The following is a 16,370-nucleotide window of genomic DNA, read 5'->3' on the forward strand; positions in this document are numbered from 1 at the left end:
CAACTCACCACGAGCAGGCGGAGTTTAGTTTCGTTTAGTTCTAACTATATTAAATTTATACACTTTAGAAATTCTGTAGTTTACTTTAATATTTACTAATAAAACGGTACTGTATATAGGAAATTTACTATACAGTTTGCTTTAATACATATTATACTCCTGTATTTTTAATGTGAGATTATATATTTTTTTAAAGTAGTTTCAAGGAAGCTAGCTACTTTTTTATAGTAACTTGTAGTGTAGCTAACTACTTTTTCAGATGGTTAGCTAAACTATAACTTAACTACTTTTACTAATGAGTAAGCTGAGCTTATCTTACAATTTCAAAGCAGCTTCCCCAACACTGGTAATTAAATACAATTTGGAGATAGTAATTTGTACAGTAACTAATTACACTATTGAATATGTAATTAGTAATTAGTAATTCATTACTTTTTCAGAGTAACTTGTTCAACACTTTTAATCAACTCTTCTAGCAACCATAGATAAGTTGAAGGGATAGTTTAGCCAAAAATGAAAATACTTCAATCATTTATTCACACTCATATCGTTCCAAGCTTGTATGACTTATTTGTTCTGCAGAACACAAATGATGAATAACATTGGTAACCGAATGACATTGACCCCCATAAACTTCCATTATTAACACAAAACCCCTGAGACATTCCCTTAAATATCTGCTTTTGTGATTAAAAAAAAGCGTCTCATTGCTGTCCCTCTGCCACCTTTATGTCCAAATTTCCGTTTTTTCAGGAAATTTAAAAAGCACTGAACTTTTTGCTGACAAGCACTTTTTTATACTTTTATTGATTAGATATTTGCAAAACCCAGTGACACACATAAAGGGCGACTTATTATAATGATTTATTATACAAAATATGAAGATACAAGGTTACAGAAGGACAGCAGCAATATGTTTTGATTAAAGTCCCTAAATTATGACATTTTTGGGTGATATCCAATTCACATTAATATTTGTATAAAATATATGAAAAAGTATTGAACCACAGCTAAGCAAGTAAGGAATGGGATTTCAGTATGTATTTTCAGTGTGTATTTAGACTGTTATTGGCTGCGTCGCCATGTGGGAGGGTCAGATAAGTCAATATTTAAGAACCAGTTCCCTCACAGTAAGACAGGATTTTTTAATTTTGCTTTTAAGAGAAGGATGAGCACAACAAGCAGGATGGATTTATCACTGCAAGAATATGATTCCACACAATTTTGTTTTCCTGCCATGAACAATTCTTGCATGAAAGGCACACACAGCGTAGTCACACAGACAGTGTTGTATCTCATTTTGTTGTCAGCGATGATTGTGACCATTCTTGGAAACTCAGTGGTCATCATCTCCATAGCTCACTTCAAACAGCTCCAAACACCCACCAACATACTGGTGATGTCTCTGGCTCTGGCGGATCTGCTGCTGGGAGTGATGGTCATGCCGTTAAGTATCATTCGCTCTGTTACTGGCTGCTGGTATTACGGAGAAGCCGTCTGTCTGCTCCACTCCAGTTTTGACATGTTTCTCACGTCTGTGTCTATTTTTCATCTCATTTTTATTGCTATTGACCGATATCAGGCCGTGTGTCATCCGCTTCGGTACCCTACACGAGTCACTGTACCTGTGGCTTGGGTCATGGTGTTGTTAAGCTGGAGCATAGCTGCAGGGTATTCTTACGGTCTACTGTACTCAAAAGCTAATGTCGAAGGACTGGATGAATTTCTTGCATCTGTATACTGTATGGGAAGTTGTAATCTATTTTTAAATGCATTGTGGGGAGCTATAGACACATTAATAGCTTTCTTTGTGCCTTGTTCTGTCATGACCGGACTGTACGCCAGGATTTTCATAATCGCGAGACAGCATGTAAGGAAAATTGGAGAATCAAACCAGCATGAAAAGCAAAGTATTGCAAAGAGTTCTCGTCGATCTGAGCACAAAGCTGCAAAAACTCTCGGTGTGGTTGTGGGTGCTTTTATTATTTGCTGGCTGCCGTATTTTGTTAACTCCTTGATAGATCCCTACATTAACTTTTCCACCCCACCTGCTCTCTTTGAAGTGTTTGTCTGGTTTGGTTACCTAAATTCAACCATAAATCCCATCATATATGGGCTTTTCTATCCATGGTTTAGGAAAACTCTTTTTCTTATTGTAACGATGAAAATATTTGAGCCTAACTCCTCTTATATCAATATTTTTACGGACTGACTATTTTTATTTTACTATATTTAACTTTGACTTAATCTCATTGTGCACATTGCTTGGGAAAATTTGTTGTCTTTTTATGCTGAAAAATGTATATTTTGCCCAATAAAAACTTGCGTTTTATGTTTATCAACAAATCTGGCAACCAAGATTACAATACTTGTGAGAAACCGTTTAGTTGTTTAGGGTTAATTGATTTCGCTTATTTGTGCATGAATTTATTTATGCCATAAGTGAGATTAAAGGAAAATATTAAGCTTGAAAGCTTTATGTAATTGTCAAAAATATGATCACTAACATATTTATGTCTATCACTATATAAAATCTACACTATACCAAGGACTGATATATTCTATGAATTATTTGTATAAATATATTTTTTTAGTTTATTAGGCCCTATTGGTTAACTTGACACACATATGAACATTAAAAAATCATGCAAAACGTTTGAATGAGCAAATAGGCCATTTTTAAGAACATGTCAAATCACGATATTTAGAAAATAAAGGGTGTACATACAGTGTCATCATTACTAAGAAAAGAAGAAATGTCTCTAAAGCGAGATCTGCCTAGGCAGGGCAATCTACACACATGTCAAGTTTCAATGAGCCACTTGTAGAAATGTCAATAAGAAGAAATCGCAGGTGCGGTACAGGTGTGACGCAAATCAGATTCTTTGTAAATAGGTGTGTTTGACTACAAGTGGTGCTCTGCAAACCGATCAGCGTATTATGTTCAAGTACTGTGAGAGCAATAAAGTAGGCATACACTATATAGAAACTTGAATAAAATACAAATAAACTTTACCGATAATGAATTTTACAAATAATTTTCATATTTGGTTGAACTGTTCGTTTGACATGTGCTAACATGCCAAAGGCCTGCCTCAGAGAGGTATGAGGAAGGCAGAACCTCATTTATATCCAGAGCAATAAAATGCAATCTACAGAAAGGATCGTCCGACCTGTGTCTTTTAGGACCATTCCTCAAGAAATGTCCAGGAGTTTCCACATACATTGCTGGAGAAATGGGTTAACATCTCCACACAAAAAACCTGCAAATAACGGCCATGTTCTCGAGATATATATATATATTATGAAAACAAATATAAAATGTTTATTTAACAATTTGTGTTTAAACAAACTGATGTAACTCATAATCAAGTAAGGATTTATTTGATTTATAAGTAAAAGAGAACCCTTAAATCCGCTCATTAGATCTGCTCTGGATTTTTGGTCCAGCAATGCTTTTCTAAACATCATGGGCATTGTAATCAGTGAAGACGTTCTCCATGGAGTTCATTGAGCATCACTGTCTACCCGCCTGGAATACACGCTGCTCTCCTAACTCTCATTCAAATGACGTCAACATATTGTTGTTTTTCTATATATCTGTAATGTCTGTGTTGACATACATTATTTCTCCATGTATAGTGATGGTAATTGTGTATGTCAAAATTCGCTCTGTCGCTTCAAGGCAAGCCGAATCAGTTTCCGACAAAACACAGGGTGACTGAATTATAAGCCATCGGGGATGAAGGCAACAAAGATACTTGCCTCAATAGTGCTTATGTGTTTAATTTGCTGGATTCCCTAGCTGGTACATGACCTCACCTAATTAGAAAAAATTAGAAAACTCAGAATTTCTGCTTTACTTTGTTTATATTGCACTAATGTGCCTCAACTCCATTATATATGCAATATCTTACCCCTCTATATCTATATTGCCAGTTTCTATAGACACATGAAAGCCCCAACGGGGTATGACATCAACGTATCGCGAGAGAGCAGATCTCTCGCGGTACTTGAGTCTCATACACCAACTGGTCTGCGCAGCTGACGATTGACGAGCGAAACCACGTGACAAATGCTTGGGGAAATCAGCTGAGAGCTCGGACTTTCACTCTGGGAAATCCAGGTAAACATATAGAAAGTCTAAATGCAGTTTGTCGTTAGACACACAGCAGTTCTGTACATTTATAACTCTGCGAAAAGTGTTAGTTGCGTCGTTAACGCAAGCGTTACTTTATTCACCGTCAAACACTTAACGATCAAGTTTGCTTGAGACAAACTTGCAGATTCAAACTCACGTTTTATAAGTGTTACTGTTTCACTTTCGGTGTTTTATTTGCTGTGTCAAAGAGAAATTAAAACATAAACGTTCTTATTTAATAAATGAATGTATTTGTCGGTCTGGTTTCCGCATTCTTGCTGCAGGTGCATTGGTGCGGAGGTTTGGTCACGTTGTTGAAAGACTACTGACTAGTTTCGCTAACTAATGAACTAGTTCGTGAAAGCTGATTATTTTGACGAATATTTTGCTTATTTACTTATCATTGGTGAACTGGGACGTAACGTATAACCGCCGGGGCAAGTTGTCACTCGGGGAAGCTGTCGTTTCAGCAACTGAGGCGTTTGCGTCAAAACTAAAATTGCAGAAGTGTGTGTTTATTTTTTGGCGTTTATGTTCGTATAATATGTATCTAGGTAAATGTATTTAGTGTCATATATTTGTCTTAAATGTCATGTTAGACTCGCGAGTTGTGAATGCATACTTCTGTTTTTACTTTTTGTTAGCCTGTGGTTTAACAGCTGTAATCTTTCTAGGTTCGGTTGGTTCTCCCTTGAAGATTTTCATCATGTCTGAATCAAGTAAAGTTGATGCAAATGCGCTGGCACAAACTATAAGTTCAAACATCCAGAGAATAACACTGCTAAGTAAGTGAAGACATTGTTTCATTCCTTATTCGTGTTATGAGGTCTCGGCCTTCAAATGTTTGCTGTAAATATTGTCAAATCACTGAATCGCTGGTATGACTGACAAGGACACATAATGCATTGCACCTCAAAATAATATTTTAAACAAACGGAATAAATCATTCATGATAATGAAATGCATGAACTGCACATATATATATTTTGTAGCTTTGCATTTGAAAATGGGCTTTTATGTACTATTACTGTAATCGTTTTGGACTCAAGCCCGTGGTATACTTGTTTTTGTACGTTTACACTTGCCTACGCACGTAAACTGCAATTCATTGACTAGCCGCTAGAGACCGGCTCCAAAAGTGAGCGGAATCTCCTTCGTTAAAATGCTTCTAGCGGAGAAAAAAATGTTTAACAGCCTAGTTTTGGTCTATATAGTTAAATGTGCTTTGAGGAGAATTCGTGTTTTTTAGAACACATCTATTTAAATTATATTGAGCCTTAAAATGATGCAGAATTAGGGGCGTGGCCACATGCGTGACACGTGGTTTAACCCATAGACATGTAGGCCTATATGAAGAGTTTGGTTCTAAAATGAGATAACTGATTTAGAAATCATGTTTTTATAATTTTATTTTGTAACATATAAATGTTATATATTATAATCATGGTGTAATGTTTTTATTGTGTTCGTTTTTTGTTATTATGGCTTACATAAAAACGAACCAACTGCAGTTTGATTGATATTAATTGGAATGCACAATATAAATCTTATCTCAGTTATCTCATTTTGGAACCAAACTCTTCATATATCACCTTGACGCGTCATTGTTTTCTGGATCGCACGTTAACGCCGCCGCCATATTGGTGAGGGCAAAAGCCGACTACAAATACATGCGAGTGAATGGTGGAGCTGCGGTGTTCTGGATAAAAACACAACATCATTTTCATTTCTCATCTAATTTCAATACTTCTCTTTTACGTGGCAGTTAAAGATTGTTAGAGACTTGAAAATGTATTTATTGTCATACGGAACTGTTAAAACTCAGGCCTGTCAAGCAATCATTTGGGTTTAATAATTGTGTACACATGGCTAATGTGAAATAATTTAAGGTAGATGATCAGAACACAGCTCGTTCACTTTAAAATTCTTGTATATAAAATATCACTGAACCATCTAGTGGATTCTCACGAATAACCAGCATAAATAGATTTCACATTTCCTTATGACAACCATTCATTTTAAAGTAAGCTATAACTATCGAGACATGAAGCAACTAGAGACATGATAAAGTTGTACTCTAGGTATATCGTAAACCATATGTTCAGAAATGTAAACGTGATTGTGCTTTCAATGCTGAAAAGCGAGGAACAACCTCCCAATGCATGCTAGATAAAAGGGGCGGATCAAGGACATATCCAGAGATTTTAACCGTTCTTGTCTAGATGTGAACTTTGAATTGGAAAACTATTTGAATTGATGACGATTCACAAGTCCACAAGAATGATATTAAGAAACTGCCACGGTCTTGAACATGGCAATACCGCATCGAAACAACTGACCGCTCGCTCCACACCACTGAAGTCTCTGTGCGAAGCTTAACTTAGTGGTTCCTAACTAGATTTTCACCATTCGCTATTTGCACTGTGTCAATCTTAAGTATTAAATTCATGCGGAAAGTTTAAAAAAGTGAGGGGGACATGCCCCCCGGGAATTGTGCCCCTGGGAACAACCAAATGCAAACCACAACATTCAAAAAAGTGTACTGTAAGTATGTAAATCCATAATGCTTGATATTACATCAAAAATCTTATCAGTTTCTTTTGTTTTCTTCAGCCAATGAAATCCAGCAAATTATAAATAATCTCGGAACGGAACAGGATACATATGAACTACGGCAGAGATTGTAAGTCTGAAACAAAGAACCAGTTCAATTCCAATAACTCTGTTTTAATTTGTCACAAACTGTCCATTTATGTTCACTATTTGCTGACAAAATGAAAACCAAACAGTTGTCAATGACACTTTGCAGTAAATCCAGCAAATATTTTTGTTTTCCTTTGTTTAAACATACAGACAGCAGAAACAGCAGAATGTCAATCAACTTGCAAAAGCAACAGATAAATGCTTGAAGGAGTTTAACTCTTTACCTGTGACCACAGAACAGGTACAGCATTATTTCACTGTCTCACAATATTACATCATATTACCAGACATGTAGTAATATATCGGCCGAAACTATCGGTTAACTGTTGCCTTTAATGGCTTCATCCCATTTGTCCATTTAGGGCATATTTAAGCAAATTGCGAAGCCAATGCTATATTAAATATACATAATAGCCTGTGAATAGAGGTGAGAGGTAGCAATCTCTATATCCACATTCATGTTTTGTGTGTTTAACTGTTTGATGTTCTTCTGTTCTTGAACAGCGTCAGAGGAAAATCCAGCGAGAACGTCTTATCAACGAGTTCTCAAACGCTCTGGGTGTCTTCCAGAGGACTCAGCGAGAAGCAGCAAAAAAAGAGAAGGAGTTTGTGGCACGTGTACGTGCGAGCTCAAGAGTTTCAGTAAGTCTTGTCATTCCTCATTGAGAAATGTAAGGGTTTTGTGTCACAACAAAAGTTTAAAACACTTTCTATTCACAGGCTGGCGGCACAGATGATCAATTTGGAGGAACCGCTTCCCCCTTTGGCAGGTCAGACACATAAAGAGAAAAGTTCACCCAGAAATTAAAATGAATGTTATAAAAGTAATGAAGCCTCATGTGCTTGAGGGTTTACTCGCCCTCATACCGTCCTGTCATGCCAGCTTAACACAAATGGAGTTCTTATCTAAGGAATATGCTGCATGGATTTGTGCATTTAAAATCCGTCCTGTTTTAAATGACAAAGGTTTATAGCTATTTCTGCTTCCCCGTGTGTTTCCAGTGAGGTTCAGGCTCAAACTCAGGGCTTAGTGGAGATCACAGAAGAAGATCTTCAGCTCATTCAGGAAAGAGAATCATCCATCAAACAACTGGAGGTAAGACATATTCAAACCCGAGACACCGAAGAACCAGAAGTACGTTACAAAATCTCAAGCATTGGATAGAAAACATAAAGGGCAAATGGTAAAGTTGTTTTCTTGTGTTTCAGTCGGACATTACAGACATAAATACAATATTTAAAGACTTGGCCGTGCTGGTGCATGAACAAGGAGACATGATTGGTAAGCTCTATTATTCTCAATGTGTTACTCTGGTCACACAGAAGTGTTTCTTTTTCGAAAAAGAATGAAAGTGATAAACACAACACACATCTTAACACACACAGGGCATTGCAACACATTTTAAAACATAATGTTTTTAATATTTTTACTTCTAAGACTGTGAAACGCAGTATGCCAAATGTAATCCAGGCCCGAGTTTCTACTGTTAACCAGTAAAAAACGGCCCATGAGTTTTGTGAAATTAGTAGATGTATTATGTGGGATTGTTTGTTTAGTGATGAAACCTCAGACGGAAAAGTGCAAAGGTGTTAAGCAGACGGTGATAATGAAGACCTGAGAGACATGCGCACACTCAGTGGAATTGTTTGATCAGTCTGTAAACTTTTAATGAGACAAACTTGTGTTGGTTAAAACATTTAACAGATAGCATCATTATCTGTCTATCAAATGAGTGTCATCAATAAAAAAAACATACCTGAATGCAGGCCCAGCTCCACAGGGGGGCCAGGGTGGGCTTTGCCCACCTCATAAAAAGCTTTGTCCACCCTGCCTTCACCCAGAACCGTTGAGAGAAAGGACCTGTGAACCGCCGTTGCTGTGAAAAACTGTTCCATTGCAGTGAACAGACTTGGCACGACTTTCTCTCTCAGCGACTCATCCTGCACGGGTCCTGTTGATGAACCCGCATTAATTTAAAGACTACTTTAATTCCATACCCGACCCTTCCCATTTGAACAAAAATTACACGCCCCGAACCGCACGTGAATAACATCAACATGATGTTGCGTGAGAAAATAAATGGTTTTGTCTACAAGTAGCAACATATTAGGAAGATCCTGGTTAATGCCTTTTTAAACATGTAGTTACTCAATATGGCAGAGCTTCGGGAGAGACAACCAAGAGTGAATCCACTTAAATATTGTCAGCTTATATTGGAGATATTCTACATTTGATTCGTGATTTATGAAATGTGTTTGATTTATGCAAAAAATAAAAATAGACTATATTGTTCATAGTTTCCATACCAAAGCCACTAAAGGCTAAGCTGCCATCAATGCTAAATAAAGCTTAACGCAGAAAAGGGACCAGGAGAATGATGAGCTAAAACGTTTATTTAAATTGTGATGATGTATCAAGTCCTCACTATAGCTGCACATCAGATGCACGCGATTGGCTACAATGCTTAACGCTGCAATTAGAAACAAGCTCTTCAGGCAAAGCTTGAACACAACTTTGCATTAGCTGAGATGAGTCGAGGTAGGTGCTGGTTCTGACACCATTCCACCGAACAATGATTCATGAGAGAGAAAAGCAATAACACAGACTGGACATTGATGAGTTTTTGACAGAATTCTCTAAAATGAGCTTAAGTTAATACTGTGAATATTATAGTGATCTAAATAGCTCTTATGTTTCATCAAATCAAAGGTTACTGGATTCAAAAACTTAAAATAAATGCAAATGTAACAAATATGTAGACATATACAATATTAATACTAGATGTAAGAATAATTCAAAAAGCTAAATAGTTATTTTGTAAATAGTTTGTTATAGTAAATAGTTTGGGGCAAAACATATATATTTAGATACCCGCCCATCTACGTGATCCACCTTTCGTCTCATATCTGGAGCCAGGCCTGCCTGAATGAATGATACATCTTTCCTGTAGCTCGGTGGTGAGAGCGTTGTGTTAACAACGCAAGGTTGTGGGTTCGATCCCAGGGCATTGCAAATACCTATATATAAATGTATAGGATAATGCAAAGTAAGTCGCTTTGGATAAAAGCGCTGCCAAAAGCCTAAATGTACAGTAATGCTTACTAAGGAAACCTTTAGATGCTCTGAATAAATTATATTTTAAAAGTAAAAATACATTTGTGGAACACGACTGCCTTTAATTTTTCTGTTTTATCTCAATCTTCTGGACAGACAGTATAGAGGCCAATGTAGAAAATGCAGATGTCAGCGTGCAGTCGGCCACACAGCAGCTGTCCAGAGCAGCGGACTACCAGGTACTTCCCTTATTTTAATATATATATTATTTATAACTAAACAGGTTTACTTAAAAGTGTATAGAACAATAATGATTATTTAAAGCTAATTGAATTTTTGGTCTAGAAGACATGCAACTTTATCTTTCACACTATAATAAACCCATTTAAAACATTACTAAATTGATTCTGTACTGTATGGCAGTAGAGTAGCTTTTATTTTCAGCGTTTGTAGAAACATGCACCCACACTGAATTCAGATATTATTATGATATTTTCTGGAGGCAATGATTTTTTTCTTTTCATCATTGCAGAGATCATCCCGCAAGAAGATTTGCATCTTGATCGGTATTGCAGTCGTGGTCGCCATCATTATTGGTTTGATTATCTGGGCTTCCGTCAAATCATGAGAACTCAGACTAACATCCCACTGAATCTCCACTTGAAAAAGTACTGGAGGTTTTCGACCATGTAAAGCCAAGATTTGTTTTCTAACTGTTGTACAATACAAGATTAGCTGTAGCATGCCGTCCGGTATCTTAGAAAATGATTTTTTATAGGTAATGGCACAGAACGCGCGAGGGTCCCCATTTCCAGATATCTGATATTGAGAATTTTTATAAACTGCCTAGAGAACATTTGTGCAAATTCTTGTCAAAAGGTGACAAAAACTACACTGAGGATGATCAAATGTAACAAGTTTTGATTTGTTTTGACATTTTTGTTAGTCTATGTTTTAATGAATTCCACTATAAAATGTGGTAAAGATCAATTAACTTTTAAATAGTGATGTATCATTTTAGGATTCAAATTAAATCAAAGTATTCATTATTATTTCACATAACAACTATATACTTGTAATTTCTGTCCGTAGAGAAAGATTCTTATAAAATATGATTTAGTTATCTATCAGTGGGGTTTAACTGGTTCATGCTAAATTCTAACCTCTTGGTTGCAAAGTGCCACAGATGCTTTTGAGATCTATATTGTATTTGAACTGGAACATTTGTTGGAATTTGTTATATTTCAGTTTACTGTAAACATATTACTCGTATATTATTCCTGATAGTAAAAGTGATTAAAGCAGAGAGTAGGTTAAAAATAGTCTTTAACAGTATAAAGTTGCTGCTAGAATGGTGTGTATAACGGACACGTTTCAAGCTGCTTGAATAAGAGAAGTAATAACTGGTATTTCTAGTTTTAGCTAGATTTAGGTTCAATGTGTAAATATTTTAATATATATTGCACTATATTTCTACAAATTTAACACTTAAACCAATGAACATAAACAAAGCAATAAAGCTGAATACAGCTCATGATGTTTATAGATGAAATCATAATTCTCAGGGTCAGTCTTTGTGTCAGTATTTATGTGCAAATGTGGTGTGCATGAGTTAAAGCTGTAATTATAGGTTTATTAATATATGACTAATACATATATTGGACATTTTAGTGCCATTATTTTTTTGACAATACTAAATGTTTGTCATCCTTCATGTGTACATGTCATGTGTATATCATATAACTTGATATGCTGTGTAACTTACCAAAGAAAATGGTTAATAACTTTTTATGAGAGACCGCTATGGAGACATACTCATATATACTGGAGCAATGAAAGTCAATTGTCATGCATTTTTTTATTTGTAACGTTCTTTGAAATCTGTAACTTCAGTAAACTTTTGTGACTAATGCTTACAAATCTTTTCCACAAAAAATGTAGAACTACTGTGAGGAGGAATAAAGACAAATGCTGTGTTTATTTGGTTCATGTGTGCTTTATATGTAATGTGTTCAGGGTAATAATGCCTTTCTTGGAAGACCATTTATTTGATCTTTTTGTTATAGGAAATGCTAATATTTGCTAGTTGGATGACTTTTATTAGAAACATAAAAATGATGAATGTGAAGTTTGAATGGCGGTGTAGTTTCAGCTGTAGCCGCATAATCCTATCACACTCAGAAGCACATTATAAGAATCTCATTTATGAGCATCTCCTGTAAAGGGGAGGGGCCGTTAACATCTATGCATAAACAAATCAATAAAAGCTCGATTTAACCTTTCACACGCAATCTGCAGGACACAATGCAGCCTGAAGGTCCAATCAAACTGCATGGCTGGAAACACAAATACTACATGAACAACCTTTGGCTTTGTTTATAAATCTACTTCGTAATCAAGTTTTGTTTGGATGCCTCTTCAAATTATGTCTCGTACAACAGAGAATCAAACTGCTGACTGTCTGGAATATTCCTGTCCAGAAAGATCACTTTCTTTTCCTGTCTATGTGTTTCTCTATGTGGCAGCAGCAGGTGTGGTTCTTCTGACCGTGTGTGGAAATCTTCTGGTCATCATCTCCATCGGTCACTTTAAACAGCTCCACACGCCTGCTAACATCCTGATCCTCTCTCTGGCCGTGTCCGATGTCCTTGTTGGAATGTTTGTAATGCCATTTCATTTGATCTGGCTGATCGAGTCGTGCTGGATTCCAGGGCCACTTTTCTGCTCTATTTTCAATTTTGTGACTTTTCAAGTGACGAGTGTTTCTGTTCACACTGTGGCTCTGATAGCAGTTGATCGGTTTTTGGCCTTAAATTATACTTTCATCTACACGGAAAAGATCACACTTACTGTTATCTACATAGCAACTTTTTTAAACTGGTTGTTTTCAGTCCTTTATAATTTCACTATTCTTTTTATAAATGGGAACTTCGTTGATTTTGTGTGTCCAGGAGAATGTCTTTATATTGTGGATGAGGTATCGTGCCTCATTGATCTCCTGGTTGTGTTTCTTTTGCCCTGTACTCTCATTATAATCTTATACTCGCATGTCTTTGTGATTGCTAAGAAACATGCCACTACTATAAGAGCACTTCAGAAACACAGAATCAGTGATTCTATGAAATCAGAGCGGAAAGCTGCATTAGTGCTGGGAATTCTGGTCTTTGTCTTTTTACTGTGTTTATTGCCATATTATATTTTCTCTTTGACTCGTTTCTTAAGGGGTGACTCGTTTCATAATGTCATCAACAGTGTTTTGATTCTGTTTTATCTTAATTCCTCGATAAATCCTCTTATTTATGCTTTGTTCTACCCTTGGTTTAAAAGAAGTTTAAAACTGATTGTAACTTTTAAAGTGTTTAACACAGATTCCTCACTCATAAATGTGCTCTCTTTGAGTTCTTGATAAGAAACCATGTCTGTTCGCTTTGTTTTATATTTTATGTGTAATTCCCCATTATTACAAATACACATTTTAAAATACATTTGTACGCTTTACTACTAATACAATATTATAACCTGCTTCACAAAGCATTTTTTGCATTTATCAATGGTAATCTGTTAGTTTTAGACATTTTAACACAACAATATATACCATGATGAGATAGGAGAGCTTCTATGCAGCTGTGTTTTATTATGTTAAAAATGTGTAGGACGTCATAAAACAAGCATCTGCCAAATACATGAATGTTAATTAAATATTACGTTGATAAATAGATTGGTTTAGAGTATTTTGATTTTAATTGCCGTGTCCCTAGAAACCTTGTAATACACAGTGTGTCCCAATAACAGGTTGTATTGTCAGGACCATCTCTCCACTGCGTCAGGAGTCAATCTGGCTAATCTATGGCTCCCTCTAGTGGATGTATGAGAGAGGCATTTGTCAAATGCCCACTTGACTCGAGGCTACTAATACAAACGCAAATGTAGTATTTAAAATACAACTTTGAGCAAATAACACTTTTTAAAATAACACTTTGAGCTAAATGTTCCAAAAAGTGTTAATTTGCAAGAACAACTCGGTTGTGTGCACAAAACTTCACCATTAACTGACGTTGACGAACCAGCAGAGGGCGCCGTCAGTAGCAATAGACACTCAATAGAAGCGCAAGAGGAAGTACAGCATCGCATTGGCCGCTGAATTGTAAGACAACGGTGCCGCCATATTGGGGAGGGCAACTATCCACAAACGCATGTGTAAGGAGAAGCTGAAGTTTTTCCCCCTTTTCTCTACGTGGAGTACAAACACGTTAAGTGTATATTTTCAAAATACGTTAATGATAATATTCCGAAAACTTGTTTGTCGAGCATTGAAATCGGTTTAGTAATGTAATCGTATTATAATTTTTTCCCGACATACAACAGCACCGCCGTTTAGTCATATTTGTTTAAGAGCAGTCCTGCCCTGTCCAATATGGCGGCGCGGTCCACAAGTGACAGCAAAGGTGCAAAGCGATCAATGCAGCGTCTGTTTACGCTTCTTGCGGGCAGCTGAAATACCCTCTTCATGGAGGACAGCGACCTTGTTTTGCAAAAAGCACACGATGAGTTCGACAATAAAAAATACAAGCGAGCGGAGGAATTATACACACAGTTCATCGAGTCCTGCGCTAAAACGAGGTATTTGTTTTATACACGCGAGAGTGTTAGCTGCCGGTAACACTAGCTGACAGCGACTGTGTGTCTATGTAATATATATAATGACGGTATCTTGTAACGGTGTTGATATACAACTCGTATAATGTGCTTTGTGTTTATCCAGAGAGTGCAATGCTCACAGTTTGGCCATCGCTTATAATAACCGCGGACAGATGAAGTATCTAAAGGTGGATTTCTATGAAGCTATGGACGATTACACTTCTGCCATTCGGATGAACAGTCAGTTTGAAGTTCCCTTTTATAACAGGGGATTAATACGTTACAGATTGGGTAGGTACAAAGTTTTAAAGCCCTTAAACTATATATATATGTGAATTTTTTAATAGTGTTTCTTTACATTTTCCTAATATTTCTTCAGATTTCGAAAGTTTTATAAAAGTAAAGTTTTGCCTCGTGTGTTGTATATTTATACACTTTGGAACTACAATGAAAGAATAATAAACAAGAACTAGTATGTACTACTGAGAGTAAGAAATAAAACATGTCAGCCTGTTGTGTTCCACAGGGTGGCGCTGTTTAGCACGAACAAAATCAACGTTAACTTGTTCTTTTGGTTGTGTCATTGCTTTATCACATACGTGTATTTTTGTTGTGTCTACATTCAAAGGCTTTTTCAAGGAGGCCGAGAGTGACTTTCGGAAAACTCTGGAGCTAAATCCTGATTTTCAAGACGCTAAAGAAAGTTTAAGACGGACACTGCTGGACAGCCAAGACAAATCAAACAGGGGCTACTGATGCACCTCTTATTTGGACGTCTTTATTAACAGTACAGTTAAACTGTACATGGTACATCATTTTGTGACTTGCTCTGTGTGGTTGTGTAGTTTCGAGTTGAACAATAAAATGGCAGACGTGATTACCTTTAAATGTGTTATTTTATCTATAAATACTTTTTAAATAGTATAAATTTACAAAACACTGTCGCGATGTGCTGTGCAGTCATTTTTCGTGTAATAATAAAAATTCTTAATCAATTCGTTTTTTTATTTGTGTTAGCTAAATTGTGCATCACATTCTTACTTGCAGACATTTCAAAAACGCTTTATTTAAAACCATATATTACAGTATAGAAATTATATTTTGTTTTAACGAAGAGCCATCTCATTTACTATATCATGTCTAAAGCACAACCTGTTCTCCCTGTATTAGGGTCTCTAGATCCATCAGTATATATAGGAGTAAATGCTCAATATTCAGTTTCTAGTCTATCCTCCAACACGGCCACAATGTTTCCAGGCTCTTTCATTTCCTCTAGCCTTTATGGCACTTTTTGGCATAACCTTTGAAAATTTACCCCTTAGTTCATCCTTAACTGCTAATCTTTTTACATTTAGTATCAATCTTTTGAATATGTTCATTCCATGTTAATTTTGCATGAAACCACACACCAAGAAACTTCAACTCTTTCTAGCGAACAGTATTGTTTTTGTTTTAATACCTGAATCTGCATGCCATTTTTCTACTACTTCAATTGCCTCTTGTATTTGTCTTGTAATATGATTTATATTCTTTCCTCTATTCCACAATACGCCATTGTCAGCAAATTATGATCGCCCAAGGTCTCTCTGAACTAGAGAAAAAGCATTATTTAACATAATGAAAAAGAGTATTGGATCTATGATGCTGCCATGTGGGGTGCCATTTTCTTCCAAATATCTACCAGATAATACTTTCCCAATTCTAACTTGAATACATCTGTTTATTGACAAAAACATATTTAATGCAATTATTTATTCTACCTGTAATTCCTATTTGATCATGTTTGATCATCAACCCCTCTCTACTCATTACACGAGCTATTCCAGTTAATAG

The 16,370-nt window shown here is 36.2% G+C and overlaps 3 protein-coding genes across 5 annotated transcripts; all 3 read left to right on the plus strand.

Annotated features, from left to right (window-relative positions):
- Window positions 1-1,312: 1,312 nt before the first annotated feature.
- On the plus strand, window positions 1,313-13,305 carry LOC306904560 (trace amine-associated receptor 13c-like; the record flags this gene model as incomplete). Its single annotated transcript, XM_079474548.1, has 2 exons — window positions 1,313-2,073; window positions 13,152-13,305. The coding sequence occupies 2 exons, from the start codon at window positions 1,313-1,315 to the stop codon at window positions 13,303-13,305; spliced, it is 915 nt and encodes a 304-aa protein (XP_079330674.1).
- On the plus strand, window positions 4,047-11,877 carry stx7l (syntaxin 7-like). Of its 3 annotated transcripts, none has more exons than XM_079474609.1 (10): window positions 4,047-4,126; window positions 4,816-4,926; window positions 6,755-6,824; window positions 6,995-7,085; window positions 7,349-7,486; window positions 7,565-7,614; window positions 7,847-7,940; window positions 8,054-8,126; window positions 10,056-10,138; window positions 10,432-11,877. In XM_079474609.1, exons 2-10 carry the CDS (start codon window positions 4,848-4,850, stop codon window positions 10,525-10,527), a joined length of 774 nt encoding a protein of 257 aa, XP_079330735.1. In that variant the 5' UTR covers window positions 4,047-4,126; window positions 4,816-4,847; the 3' UTR covers window positions 10,528-11,877. The 3 variants fall into 3 exon arrangements, with proteins under 3 accessions (XP_079330735.1, XP_079330736.1, XP_079330734.1); XM_079474610.1 differs by lacking the exon at window positions 4,047-4,126 and adding an exon at window positions 4,163-4,648; XM_079474608.1 differs by lacking the exon at window positions 4,047-4,126 and adding an exon at window positions 4,288-4,695.
- A 762-nt stretch (window positions 13,306-14,067) lies between the features above and the next one.
- On the plus strand, window positions 14,068-15,530 carry ttc32 (tetratricopeptide repeat domain 32). Its single transcript, XM_079474285.1, has 3 exons — window positions 14,068-14,519; window positions 14,662-14,828; window positions 15,166-15,530. The coding sequence occupies exons 1-3, from the start codon at window positions 14,407-14,409 to the stop codon at window positions 15,291-15,293; spliced, it is 408 nt and encodes a 135-aa protein (XP_079330411.1). The 5' UTR covers window positions 14,068-14,406; the 3' UTR covers window positions 15,294-15,530.
- The last annotated feature ends 840 nt before the right edge of the window (window positions 15,531-16,370 follow it).

This window comes from Barbatula barbatula (assembly GCF_947034865.1).
Source record: "Barbatula barbatula genome assembly, chromosome: 15".
Taxonomy (NCBI): Eukaryota; Metazoa; Chordata; class Actinopteri; order Cypriniformes; family Nemacheilidae; genus Barbatula; species Barbatula barbatula.

Bases quoted from the DNA above. Each gene is read 5' to 3' on its own strand.
- stx7l (XM_079474608.1), top strand. The intron at 4,927-6,754 runs GTAAGTGAAGAC...TGTTTTCTTCAG, and splicing joins CCAGAGAATAACACTGCTAA to CCAATGAAATCCAGCAAATT. The intron at 7,086-7,348 runs GTACAGCATTAT...GTTCTTGAACAG, and splicing joins TACCTGTGACCACAGAACAG to CGTCAGAGGAAAATCCAGCG.
- ttc32 (XM_079474285.1), top strand. From the start codon at position 14,407: ATGGAGGACAGCGACCTTGTTTTGCAAAAAGCACACGATGAGTTCGAC. The intron at 14,520-14,661 runs GTATTTGTTTTA...GTGTTTATCCAG, and splicing joins GAGTCCTGCGCTAAAACGAG to AGAGTGCAATGCTCACAGTT. The intron at 14,829-15,165 runs GTAGGTACAAAG...CTACATTCAAAG, and splicing joins ATTAATACGTTACAGATTGG to GCTTTTTCAAGGAGGCCGAG.